The following is a 14195-nucleotide window of genomic DNA, read 5'->3' on the forward strand; positions in this document are numbered from 1 at the left end:
GTCGAAAGTGACGTATTCTAGCATCTGAAGTTCAACCAGACACCGGATCCGAGGCGCGTTGGTACCGTGACGTGTTTAATCCCGCACTACCGACGTTCCAGCTCGCATTCCGCGAAGAAGATTCGGAGAGGTGTGTCAGTGCGAAGGATTAGTGCTCGAGTTTCGTACAAAATCGTTTGAATTCTCGAATTAACACGTATTCCACAAAGAAATTAGAATTGTCGGTACATAAACTAGTTCTCGCGTTCCAAGTGGAAGGTACAACACCTATTGTTTCAAGGAGGGTGAGTGATATATTTCAACTTATCGTGTTCTGCCTATACGTTAGATCTGGTCGCCGTCTCTATCTGCATTATATAACCATAGATCGAGCTAATTTTGTCATTTATTGAACTGGCAGTACACGAAATTACGCCGCAACTATGTAGCAAACAGTGCGAATCGATCGGACGACGTAGCGCTCGCCTATATACGTCCTAGCTGTTGTGCAAAATATAGTATTCCAGAAAGGTCCCGAGTCATTGTATATCTCGTGTGTATCACGCGATTGATTTCGATCATTTTCTGCGCAAATTCGCTTTTCACGCCGCAACGTAGTACAAACGAATAATGCCGTAACGTGAGCCGGTTTGCGAAAATTTAGTCACATGCGTTGAGACTGTCTGTTACGTAACGAGATTAGTATTAGCAACGTAGAATGGAAATTTCCTTTCCCTCTGCGTGTCCTAGAGGTAGGAAAACAACGATGGCATATCGATTCTTATCGACGGCTTTTTTATGGCAATCGATAATCTTGGTATTTTTATTTTCTGATTCTACATATATGTATCTTGATACACAATTCAAGTATTGAAAATCTATAGTAATACATGATATAGTTCATATCAAAAATAACAAATGTTATTTAGTATTCCTCGTAAGGACTGGAAAATTTCGGCTTTTCTTAGATACGATATTGTATATTTTATCTGTCGTTATGTTAGTTACTTTATAATTTTTAATTGAACATATTTTTTCAATAAAGAAATACTTGGTCAATAGTAAACATTTATTCGAAGTTTAAGGCTATCTTATAACATTGTATGTATATATTATATAATATATTACAAATTATCGATTATAATTCTTGCAGTTTCATAGAATTATATAAAATAATTGATAATTATCAATGTTCATGCCTATCAATATTTTTCCACCTCTTTTCTATTCGATAAGCAACGTATCAAGTATCAAAGAATATAGCGACTCGACGATAAAAATTGGCTGTTGCCTACAAATGAAACGCGATTGGCTTGATGTCGGAACGCGTTTGAAAACGTACGATTATCGAATCGCACTTTTTGCGCCGATATTGCGCGAATAACAGTACACTAAACGTTTACTCCGTGGTTTGATAAGTATGTAATCATTGAAAAATCAAAAATCAGATCGTACATGCATGTTTTACATGTACATAAACGTTTGTGTGCGTGTGGCATGTAAATAATGATAGCAAGAGTATTCTCTATGCCTCCATTGACTTTAAAAATATGTATACTTTTAATATTCTTAGTCACTGAATTATATTGCACAAGGAAAGAAACGTTTAGTTGTAGTTATGTATATATATATAGTGTGTATTTTATATTTTCATATGTTTTGTTTTTGTACATTATATTAAACTACTAAACTTCTTTGATTTTTTTGCCAACAGACCTGCCCGAATATGGTATACCTGGTTTAAAGATCTTGGTTTAAATGTCTAACTGTGTTTTCAATAAATTCTGTCTGCTGATTGCACAGTGAATTAAGATCCAATGTTGTGTTTAATACATTTCGTATGATCCCCTTAACACATAGGAAATATTATCTTTTCAGCAAAATATTAACTCTGTTATCTTGATAAATTAGATTCTTATTGGTTTGTAATGACGTTTTATAGATGAAATTGTTGATATTTTTTATCTACGTATTCATAAATTTGGTATCAGAATGTACTGCCTGTTTTATATGATTTAGATGACGTATATTTTGTAGCATAAAAAGCAAAGTCATTTGGAAATTGTTTTAATATTAGAAAGGTATTCAAAGTATCATTTCTCTATCTGATAGAGTCATAATTCCATCGTATGGGAAGTCCTAATGTATCGTAAATGTGGAAATATTGATCTTTTTCATAGGTATCCAAAATCCCTCCTGTTTACGAACACCCAACAGCCAGCAACATTTCATTTGAGAAAGGAGGCGTGTTTAACGTATGTGTCCTCTTAGGTGTTAACAAGATCCCATTGAAGAACCAAGTGGTGGTAATAAAATTTTAAAGAAATTATATTCTAGGTAACAAAGCCATGCAATCGTCAGCCGTGCCTGTCATTTGCTTCTCGTGGCGTGAGATCGTGGCCACCAGAGGAAGAGCCTTCACAAATGGATACAGTTCCTTTGCTAACACCGACCATGGAGACAGAATTGTTGAACGAGCCATGGGTGTTCCCACAGCCAAAAACGAATGTAATAATAGAGCCCAAGAAAGAAGCATCCTCCATATGGGAGGAAAACTTTCAGGATTTAAGCGGTTACATGGATCCATTCCAGGGTCAATGCGATTTTCATGCAGGTGAATCACCTACTTTTAAACTATCAGGTCAGTATCTATCTATTACATGAATATCTGCATTAAGAAAGAAATATATGTTATCTTTCATTCTAATATTGCAATTTATAGGTATGAAATACGAGGGTAACAGTGTTTTGTCTTCAGAAGAGGGGGTATTGACAGATTTGATGAGTGTAACAGATGAAGAAAAGTGGTCCGTGAAAATGAGTACCGCGGAGACAACCGAACATTTGAACGACAGTTGTCACAGCCTGCAATCTACATCAAATGTAATTAGCAAATACGAGAGGAAAGATAGTCCAACAGAATCAAACACATCCAACTTGTGGTTAAAAATATCAAAAGGATCAACTAATGTAAATACAAGCAAACAGAATAATACAGATGTTAGTGCACCATTCCAATCCAGATATTACATAGAGGAAATTGATTTGAATGATGCTTGCCCGACTTCATTCGATTCCACCAAGAATCAACGTGAAACATGGGATGTATTACGAACAGTGGAAACCACTGGATCGGATACGTTCGATTTATTGTCGTACCTTTGCGATGTAAGTTGATACGTGTAATTCAAATCCAAAAAAGTTAACATCATATAAATAAAAAAGTAACACTGACTAAGTAAAACAATGTTCAATAAAATATCGTATACGGCTTTGTAGGATGAAATGCATTCTCCGGAAGGTAGCGTTTCAACAGATTCTTCAGTAGCATCGAAATCATGGTCACCCTCTAAATTATCCGCAACGATTCTACAAACTAGCGTGAAAGTGAAAACGGAGAAGAACGAGACTGACGTCCCAGAGTGCACAAGAAATCGAACACCATCGTCAACGATAACTTCATCTTCTTCGGACGCACCTTTAGTATCAACGAGGAGAGCGGAACGTACGAGGATATCAGTTAGCAACAAAATAGAGAAACCTTATATTCGAGCGCGACGGGAGAGAATAGAGCGAAAACGTTACATAGAGTCAGACTCGGACGATCGAACATCTGTCTTGCATTATAGAGAGTCCAGGGAGAAGAACAACGAAGCTTCGCGAAAGTCACGTATGAATAAAAAAGCGAAAGAAACTGAGATGGCGAAGAAAGCGGTCGAATTGGAACGGGACAATAGGATATTGAAGATGAAGGTTGAGGAACTTGAAAAACTTGTAACATCGATGCGCAGTGCGTTATTGAGGTCCGCTTTGAAAAAAGAATTCTAAAAAGCGTTTCTTCTACTTGTTTCGAATGATCGTTATGCGGCAGGTATCGCATAAGATTTTTCATTTCTATCATCATTTTTGCCTTTAAACATATATATATATATATATATTTTGTCATATAAGAGAAAAAAGCGATGCATCATTTTCATTTATATATAAATCTATATCACTACGACTATTAATGCGATGAATGATTTCAAATTATATTGTTATATTTGATTCATCTCTTATTTTTTTCTTATCAATCGTTTGAAGCAGATTGTTGTTGAATTCTTATGTATATATACATATATAACGTTACTCGAAGGAAAGGTGTATATATTAACATCTTACGTAAATGTTTGTTGCACAATATGTTTGTGTTTGTTCTGTTTTTGTTCATAGACATCCTATTTACAATGTTTTATAATGCTTATAACGAAATCTAAGTTCATATAATTGAAATGAACAAACAAAAAAGAAAAAAGAAAAAAAAAGAAGATAAAGAGGCAGAAGTGGGGTAAAATCTAAAACAGTATCTCTTTTGCCAAAAAAAAAAAAAAAAAAAAAAAAGAAAAAAGAAAAAAGATTACATAATCATATTTTGTTCAGCCTTGTATTGTACCTGATAAAAAGTATAAATATGGAGGTTAGAACAAGATAAATTATGATCGTTAAGAGTATAATTTTTTTACTGGCGTGGGCACAATAGTAGCATGATGTACAATTAATATTCGAATAAAGAACATGCTTGTCAGAATCTACCTCGTAGTGAAGAGAATTATTTTTGTAGACACTCATTGTATAATAACTTAACATGTCGGATAACAAAGGCATTTATCTAAATTCAATAATTCCTGTAAGTTCTGTTTATAAAGAAATTTTAATATCCATAGTGATATTGCATACACTTATCACAATATTACGAAGATGTTATTCTATTATTAAGCAATGTAATAATATTAATCAATCACTCAGAATTGTTTTTTCGTTACTTCAGACTATGCTGTAGTGAATATTAAAAATTCTTGTACGTGTATGGAAATAAAAAAAGAATCGTACGGGTAATAATTTTTGCATCTAGATTACTATCTAAGCTATATTAATATAGATTTTATTTCAAAATAATTGAGAAAGTTATTGGAATTTTCCTAACCAGTGAAATGTAATTGTTGATATCTTATTTTTATTAAACTTATGTTTTATCTTTACACAGAATATTATAAATCTAATAAAATGTATATTTTTATATCTTATTTTGTTTTATGTTTGCATGTTACATATTAAATATTAAGCTGTGAAAAACATATATATTATTGTTTATATTATGAAATATGTATACAATTCGAATTCTACATCCCAAATGTGTAAAGAATTTGTTAATAAATATAAGTATATCCTCCGAAAAATAATATTATTTTCATTAACCTAAATTAAATACACATGAATTTATTATTATATATATAAATTCATTTTGTTTTTATAAAAATATTTTCTTAAATTCATAGTTTCAATTTGAGTATTTAGACATTGAACGGAAACTTAAATTTTGTCTGTTGCACTTAGTAAATTTTGGTGTACTGCAACTTTTGAATTTTTAAATGTTCCCGCCATGTGCGTGAACATTACATTGGGATCCATGTTGAAGTCGATACCAGCGTGGATATGAGTATTTTTACAACATGAATTGCAATCACTAACTACATTTTAAATAGAATTTTATTAATACACCACTAAACAGGTTCCCGATAATAAACACTAACCGGAAAATTAACCATTGTTTATCAGATTAATATGGTCAGATACTTCATTACCCGTGTCTTAACTTTTCGCAATGTTACATTACATATCACAATACTCGAGCCTCGTTAATCTTAAGGATATAACAATATACTTACAGTTACTGGAATAAGCTCGAACTATCCCTGTTCTGTCGTAATTCTATAAAAATATGGTCCTCTATTGTCTAAGAAGATCTTATCCGCCATTCCATCAATCCACCCCTTTCCAAAAATTTTTGTCCATTAGTCGCTTCCCAAACACTCAACACTCTACACAATTTTCCACTGCGGAATGAATCGTTTCGAACCTAACACAAATCACACTGCACACGCAAAACACAATTATCAAACATTATCGCGACGCACGTAAGCCGGTGGAACCCGATTTCAAACTACTGGCCGCCATGACGGAGCGGGAAAAGGAACGGTTGCGCGCGCGTCGTTCTCCGCACGACGTGCTACGAGAGTTCAGTACGCTGTTAACAGGTGGTCCGCGTTGATTGGTTAACCAACAGAACTAGCGAAGGTTCGGCCGGGCAGCACGTGCGACCGATCGCGCATTTACGCGGAGAACGTGAACGCGCGTGTATCGTTCCGTCTTTGGTTTATACGGAAGTCGACTTTACCGATCGAAGGTCAGGTCATCCGTGTTTGGCGGCGAGCTTACGCCGAAGAGCTTGCTTTCGTGTAACCTATTGGTGGCCCGATACGTTCATAGGTGTACGGGTGTTGGCTATCGATCCCGCTGTCCCGATTTCCTGCATGTTCATTGGCGCCTTGGTTGCGAACAGAGTGCATCGTATGGTACAGTGCGGGTTTCGTTCGATCAGTGCTGTGGCCTTTCTGTTAGGCTCAAGATATTTGTGTAATTTTACTCGTTCCATCGGGGTGATTTTTCCTTGTACCAACGGGAATTCGCGGTTCTCCAGCTTTTCTTCGGTTAGTATTAGCTCGTATGTTATATATCTTCTGCAAATGGATTGTTTATCGAGATACAAATATACTTGTAATCGAGTGCACGTGCACGCGCGTGCAAGTCGGTCACATTGAGCCGGTACTTCGTTCCATCTGGTGCATTTCGATTGCATCGAGTGGGTGTATTAGTAGGCGAAGGGGTAATCCTCTTGACGATTTGTGTAGAAATTGCTCATAACTAGGGACGATTGTACTATTTTCGTCGAATTTGTTTGTGTATCACTCTGAACAACCACTTGTCGCGCCAATCCAGCTGTAACTCTATCTTCATTTAGTAGTTTCGTATTTATTTTTCCAATTGCGTTCTATTTATAGCACTACCTGAACAGAGTTTATGTATGTTAACATACAGACAATTTATTGATTTTAGAATATATTGTTGTAAGACCAATTGAAGAGATTTGTTTATTTTACTTAGTGATACATACATCGCGTTCGTTTTGTGCCGATATAATATATGTTTAGATATATTTTTAACATTTGTAACAATATAGTTCAGAATAAAATATGATACTGATAGTCAGTTTTCATTGAAATTACGGAAGAATTACGGAAGTATGTATGTCTTGTTCAATTTATCTTTTGTTAGTTAATTATTTTCAAAAACAAACATAACCTTATTCGAATCTCTTCAGTGATAAAAAAAATATAATTGATATGTTTACCAGTTTCACGTTGTCAAATTATAAAATTTCTGTTTTAAACGTCACCATACTTCGATTGAATATTAAATTTTAAAACATTTTTATTTTCATGCATATTGTGAAAGTTATACGAGTTATAAAACGATCGTTATTTTATTGTTTGGGCGTTGTGTGTTTTATGTGTGCTTGAGTTTAAAAGTGTTATTGCCAATTCGCACGGTCGGCAATGTGTTAATGTCTTTGAAATATTTTCTCATGTTAAGGATGGTTATAATGGAAATAGAGTTCACGAGAGGATAGAGAGTGCGACATGGTGGTGTTTAATGGGAATGTGAAACTAAACGTTAATGATAATACCGGGTGCGTTATGTGGAAGCTGAATGCGGGTAGGAGGGACGCGTTTGATTCGGTTTAAAAGCATCATATCGCGTTGAAGGGCGGTTCACACAGCCGGCATTGCGTTAACGTTGATAAAACAGTTGCCGATGCTTCTTTCAAAACGTTATCTCGTATGTTGCTCAAATATTTGTATACAAAGAGGCAGTCGAATCTCTCACGTACATGCCAATCTGTTTTGCAATATCGTAAAACGAAACGTGACAATTTCATCATGATACAAATTCTACTTCGAGCATGACCTTTCCATCAGACGAGAGTAGCAGACGGATAGCTATTAAACGTTAATAAACCTCCTATAACATCGTATGAATTGATAGTTACGTATGTATTATATACATATACTTTTTAACCCTCTAGATACATATATATCTTCATTTGTCAATTTTCTGCATATGTATACATACTATGTAATTTTTTAATCGTCTACTTGCATATACTAACGTATCAATGGTATTAGAACACCTGTTGATATTTATTACAAATTGAATACTATTTATTGCTTTCGCTTTTCAGTTATTTGTAAAAGACTAAATAAAATTAAGTTTCTAAGAGTTTTTCAATAAAAATAGTAATGGGTAGTGTTCTGAACGTTTGTAGAATTATCAGCTTTTGTCAGAAAAAATTACTAGTTATTAATGAACATAAAGATTACTTAGAAAGTTATGAAAATTACCAAATGTACAAGTTCGAGCGGCTACGTTTAATTCTCGAAACTTTGTTATCGTTTCAATTAACTATCGTGTAAATTGGAGTAGAAAAATTGTATGAATTTTCTGTTAGAAGAAAATCAATAACATTCAAAAATGTATAATCTTTACTAAATGTTTCGAATCGTTTCAATCTCTAAAGAAATGAGGATTTTATGTTTGCCTCGTAGTTATAAAAACGCGAATAAAAAATTTAACGACATCGTATTTCGTTCAAACGATAATCAAAGGTGTATCTATCATACTCCACGCTCATGTTCCGGAAAAAATGTTACCGCTCGTTATCTCGATCCTGCTATCGATCAAAGATACGTACATATGTACATAACACGTAAAGTACCTGCTAAATAAATTATTTTCGTTAAAATAATTAAAAGGTACATAGCAAAAACCATTTCTGTCCATGTTTACCTTTTTTCTACAGCAATAAAATAATACATGTTTAGTATTTTAAATAAAATAATCATTATATCGCGGTAACTGCTAAAGTTCGACTCTTTGGTTCCTTTCCTTTTAGAGAGATACTAATTATCGACAATGCGAATGAAAAGTTACGATGATCGGAAGTAAGAAAAAAATGTTCGTTACCGACAATACTTAGTGATAACCAAAAAACGTTTTCATAGCCAATAATATTCGTAACGTAAATTAACTATAACGTACGAATTCTTATACCGCAACTTTCTTTCTATATAAACAGTTATGATTGAGTATTAACGATTTCACTATGTTTATTACTAAGGTGGATTTAATAATCCACTATATGAAAAAACCGAAATTTGGACTGTTCTAGTTACGAGCCATCACACGATTCATTTTCACATTAAAGTTTCGCGAACTTGTTTTTATGTTCAACTGTGTTTCCTTGAAATATACCAGTTCTGTTTGATATCGGTGATCATGTGGAACTCTTCCCAGTTGAGTAAAAGGTCGGACACGATTAACACGAGTCTGATGATTGGTTTTAAATTTATTGGCGCGACAGAGATAAAGTAAGGCGGATCAGTTGAACGATCGAAGAAGAGTCCAACATACATGCCGTTTAAAAGTTTGTTATACGATCGTTTTTTTAACGCACATTTAGTAACGTGTGCTCAGGAAGAACAACAGACCTCGCTAATGTACCCGCAGCTGCTGATAATTGTCGGAATTGTGTAAACATAGCGCGCTATGCCACAACGAACGCTCTTTGGACGTTTACCGTTTGGAAATTTTGTTTCATTTCCTGGAAACTCTTCCTCTTCGTGAAATCTGGATTGTCGTCGATAGCGTAATTTTGAGTGTGATTGTTTTCATGGCTTCTTCTTTCCTCTGTTGTGTCCTTAGTTTTGTTAAATTACAGATAATTTATTTTTTACATTTTCATATTCAGAATGGATATATATTATATAGATGACATCAATAAAATTTCAATGAAATAGTTAATTGAGAATACGCAGGATGATACTTTTAATTTGTACGATCCTTTAAAATCCTAGTATTTAGCTTTTATCGTATTTGCATCGCTATATTACGAAACTTTTATACGAAAAAAAACTGATCAGCGTCGACTAAAATTGAAAATTATCGTTCAACAGGATTTTGAGTAGCAGTATTCCGTGTAGAATATAAGTCAGATAAATTACAATGGGAACTCTATGGAAATTTCCTTCCTTCTTTCTTTTACAACCATGGCTGTAATTCCTTTCGTTCTCATGCTTCTTTTATTTGCGAGAACGATATACTTAACTCGATACTTAACCCTGTTAACGACTGCAATTACGAATTTGTAATGCGATAACCGACAATTAGTATTACGAAGGCTAAAAGGACTATACCTAAACTTATGGTTTTTCTATGCTATATAACAAGAACGGATTTGTCATGTTTTAAATTTAAAATCTATATTTCCCCAATTGTATGTCGTTTTTTAACTTGTGCGTCCACCGGCATAAAATTCTTTCCTTGTGCAGATAACACGGATTTGTTGATGTTAATAATATTTATATAAGATAGGATTATGTGAATCGTCTAAGTTTTATTCGTGCAATCATCCATTTCGTATGTAAAAATCGAAATCAAGATGGAAATAAAAATTTCGAGATAAGTATATAAATGAAGCTTGCGCGAGTCTCTTTTAAAAGTAAAGCAAAGATACTCTTCTGTCTTTGAAGAAATTCTCCATTGTTTTCCAAGCGAACGCGTCGCAGTTCATTTCGCAACGCGTTCGATTCTCCTTCCCTCCGCGAGAACGCTATACATATATACATATGTACTTAACTCATACAGACAGGTCCATTGATCTCGTTACAGTGTACAAGCTCTGGTATAGTCGTTGCATCGTGTTGCACTGATAGAATAATAGAATATATTAAATACCAAATCGTGTTCGCAAACGTTACGATTCACGTTCAACCGATTTGCACTTCTCCGTGTCATAGAGACACAAGTGAGAACAATAATTCGTTCAATTTCTCTGATTTTTCTCCTACGTCGCTATAAAAATATAATTATTTCTATTCGAATTTATAATATATGCGACTGCTGACGAAAATATTCGAACATTTGTAGAAACATTGTACGGATATATTATGTATTATACGAAACATTTTGACACTTTGTTACGAAACGAAATTCAATGAAATATAAAATTTCGAGTGCAAGTTTTCTGTGCCAAGTGTTCAAATATTTTTCTCAGTTACTATAATTACTTCGAAACTGTTTGCTAGCGTAGAAATTCTTCGCGTCGTCATTGACCTATATAAAGGTAAAGGAAAAAAGAGGAGAACGTAGGAATAAAATTAACGACCGTTCGAAATTACTAATGGTGCTTGCCATATTTAATTGGGATCGAATATAGTTCGATCGTTCTAAATCGACTATGCGGAAGACAAGATAACGTCAATCACAGAAACACGCTTATAAATAGACTGCGAACGCTTGTGCATTTATGGGAAATCTAATAATGCAAAACTGTAAACTAATTTTTCAAACGAGAAATGCAGTCCCATTTTCAATGTAACTCTACATTCCTATCGGTTGCAGCAATATTAGAAAAATTATTTAGAATGTATTATCGAATTAGTTTCGGAAAGATTTAGTGGTTTACTATATCGTAATAGTATTTTAAAGTTATAAAATATTTAGTAATGCATATACGAATCGCCTATGTATTTATTATCTATACATTTATCTCATCAGCTTAAGGTAATCGTGTATCATAGTTTTTCCATTAGTCTAGAAGAATCTGAGTCACAGTTTAGAAATCAAAAGTCAAACAACCCGAAGATAAGGAGTTTCTCATGTGATAGAACAGACCGTACGAGAAGTGACAATTCCGAAATGTTCACTTTGCTGCTGCTTCGCATCGCAATATTCTACAGCAGGACTTGGATTATCTGAACTCTGCGCAGGATAACCAATTTATATAGAACGCTTCGGTAATCGTGTAAACAATTGGCAAGGCGGCGACTTTGTATAAGAGGAAGGTATACGTAAAAAGATAGATATAGGATAATCGTTTCCGAGAAAATTCTTATTAAAAAAGAATGCCTAATACAAATAAAAAGTTCTATTCAATAAAATAAACAATTCCTATTCTACGTTTTTTGCTTATTTTTTCACGTGAAATCGTTTCCTCGATAATTGTGTTACGACCGCTGAAACGTTCCATATAAGAAATTCATTTTCTCCAATTAAAGATAGTAGTTCAATTAAGCTACCTAATTAAACGATATCTGATCAAAAGCAAGATAAAGTACCTAAATACTTTTGAATACTACTGTACACCGATCGTTCAACCTTCTCGAACGTTTTGCCTTCAGAAAGTGTTGGTCTGCCGGTATCCTTGGAAGACAATGTATCCTCGAGGAGAGATCGTGTCCGTATTCTTCTGATATTCTTTATCCTCCATGGGCAGACTATACGGCAATTCATTGACTGGCAACGGCACGACACTAGGAACGATCGAGCAAGCTTAGGATCATGGAATTCTACGACGTGGGAAGCAGCGATCTCAGGGAACTGTGGGAGTCCTATCTCTCAGAACCGGTAAGTACATCGTCGTTTATTTTGCCTCATTTTCTCTCTATTGCTTCTGATTGTTATTCATAATTTGTATATCTATTATTTTGTTGGTATTCGTCAAATAATATTTTATTGTCGTATAATTTACTCTGCGTATAATACGGTACAGATTTTCGCTGAATAAGGTGGTTAGGTAGCTGTGTATAATTTGTATACAAATTATAAATTGTATACAAATTATAAAAATATTATTTGATGAATACCAACAAAATAATAGATACAATGACATATTTAACTTTTAATATATTTGTGTAATAGAGGTTCGAATACACTGTATCGAAGATGAAAGAAAATTCGTATAAACTTTAAAGTTAACCAATTTTCGTCTTCACTGCCATATGCAAAAATATCCTGATTTTCTTTCGTTTGATAACAGGGCAGCCCTCGTGGTTGATATTTTTTCGTCAATAAATCGTATATCACGATCAGGCTTAGAAATCGTTCTCCTACTAAGTTCGCTTTATGATACATCGAAGTTTCCCTTTAATTTTCCGACATTGTTGTACCAAAAATTGTCGTACTTCTCGTAAAATATGTGTGCCAGGAACGTTACCTGTACTCGCACGAGGATGGACATAGTCTATTTCTCTCACGCGTTGAATCCTCGCGATACGAGAAAGTTTTCGATAGGTAAACGAACGAGAGGAAACGAGCGTTGAAGAAAAATAGGTAAGACGCGTGTTTCGTACTTCTGCTTCCTGCTTCTGCTGACAGATTGCATTACCAAAGCTTGTTAACGTATAATTAGTTTGCCGCGGTTCCTGTAGATGAACAATAGAGATTGAATCGAGGTATTTCACTTCTTACGTTTTCTGGAGGCGGTCGCAAGTATCTTTGGTATTGATTCGTTGGGCGTAATGGACGTTTTAGAAGAGGAAGTCGTTGGGTTAGGTTATTCGTGGCAAAGTGTGTTGGTTAATTTCAATTGAGAAAATTAAAGTGGATGATATTGACTCTTTGCGATGGTTATTTGAACGTCCAGTTATTTTGTATTAGGTAAGGATTGCGAATTTCTTAATTCTTTAATTTACTTATCAAAACTTGGAATTCTGTAGTATCTGAATTTTCAAATTTAATTTAAATTTTAATTTAAATTTTAAAATTTTGAAATATAAGAACATTGGAATATTGGAATTTATGAATATTCAAATTCTGAAATATCGGAACTTGAAATTTTTGATGCCTTCGATCAAATTTTGTGAAATCGCGAAATTTTTAATTCTGTGAATTTCGAATTATTAAAATTCTCAACTTTTTGAATTCGCGGCTCTTCGAACTTTTAAATTATTTTCCGATATTAGACGCTTTTTAATTAAACCTGACATTTAAAGCACTGTAAATCGTTTAATACCCATTCAATAAACGTTTTAATATTATGTTTCAACTCGGCAACTGTTTAACTTCTTAATTAATTTATGCCGGCTATTTTTACCTTCAATAGTGGAACTTACATAATTGTAATGGAATATCTCGTCGTAATTATTTTACGAAACTCGAGTTTCCACGGAGGAAAAGAAGAGCTGTTTCGTTACGGTTCGGTTACTCTGCATACTCTTTGTACACATAATGATAAAAATATTTTTAAATCTACATCGAGTATTCATTTTATAATATCGTTCAACGAGAAATGTTTAACGTTAGAGTGTAAAAGGCTGCACATATTAGTGTCAGTTTATTCACCTGTATCAACAGCTTGTCGCACCTTGCGCTCCCACATTTGCATTTTTCAGTGCTGAGGGAAAGCGGAAGAATTACATTTCGATTACGTCGTTAAACATTCTTATCGTTATTTTAAAAATTTGTAATTATATAAACTATCGATATTTTTTATAAAATTA

General features: G+C 34.0%; 2 protein-coding genes across 6 annotated transcripts in view; both read left to right on the forward strand.

Moving 5' to 3' along the window:
* The first annotated feature begins 21 nt into the window (after nt 1-21).
* On the forward strand, nt 22-5042 carry LOC132914315 (uncharacterized). Of its 5 annotated transcripts, none has more exons than XM_060973330.1 (5): nt 24-284; nt 2160-2234; nt 2317-2620; nt 2702-3147; nt 3259-5042. In XM_060973330.1, the coding sequence occupies exons 3-5, from the start codon at nt 2404-2406 to the stop codon at nt 3805-3807; spliced, it is 1212 nt and encodes a 403-aa protein (XP_060829313.1). In that variant the 5' UTR covers nt 24-284; nt 2160-2234; nt 2317-2403; the 3' UTR covers nt 3808-5042. The 5 variants fall into 5 exon arrangements, with proteins under 5 accessions (XP_060829314.1, XP_060829313.1, XP_060829315.1 ...); XM_060973332.1 differs by lacking the exon at nt 24-284 and adding an exon at nt 401-532; XM_060973327.1 differs by lacking the exon at nt 24-284 and adding an exon at nt 548-796.
* A 1063-nt stretch (nt 5043-6105) lies between these two features.
* Nucleotides 6106-14195, forward strand: part of LOC132914318 (cyclic AMP-responsive element-binding protein 3-like protein 2) — a 45805-nt gene continuing 37715 nt past the window's right edge. The window contains exons 1-2 of the mRNA XM_060973342.1: nt 6106-6506; nt 12096-12321. Coding sequence (XP_060829325.1) covers nt 12256-12321 — 66 coding nt within the window. The 5' untranslated portion in view covers nt 6106-6506; nt 12096-12255. The remainder of the gene's footprint in view (nt 6507-12095; nt 12322-14195) is intronic.

This window comes from Bombus pascuorum, chromosome 14, assembly GCF_905332965.1.
Source record: "Bombus pascuorum chromosome 14, iyBomPasc1.1, whole genome shotgun sequence".
NCBI lineage: Eukaryota > Metazoa > Arthropoda > Insecta > Hymenoptera > Apidae > Bombus > Bombus pascuorum.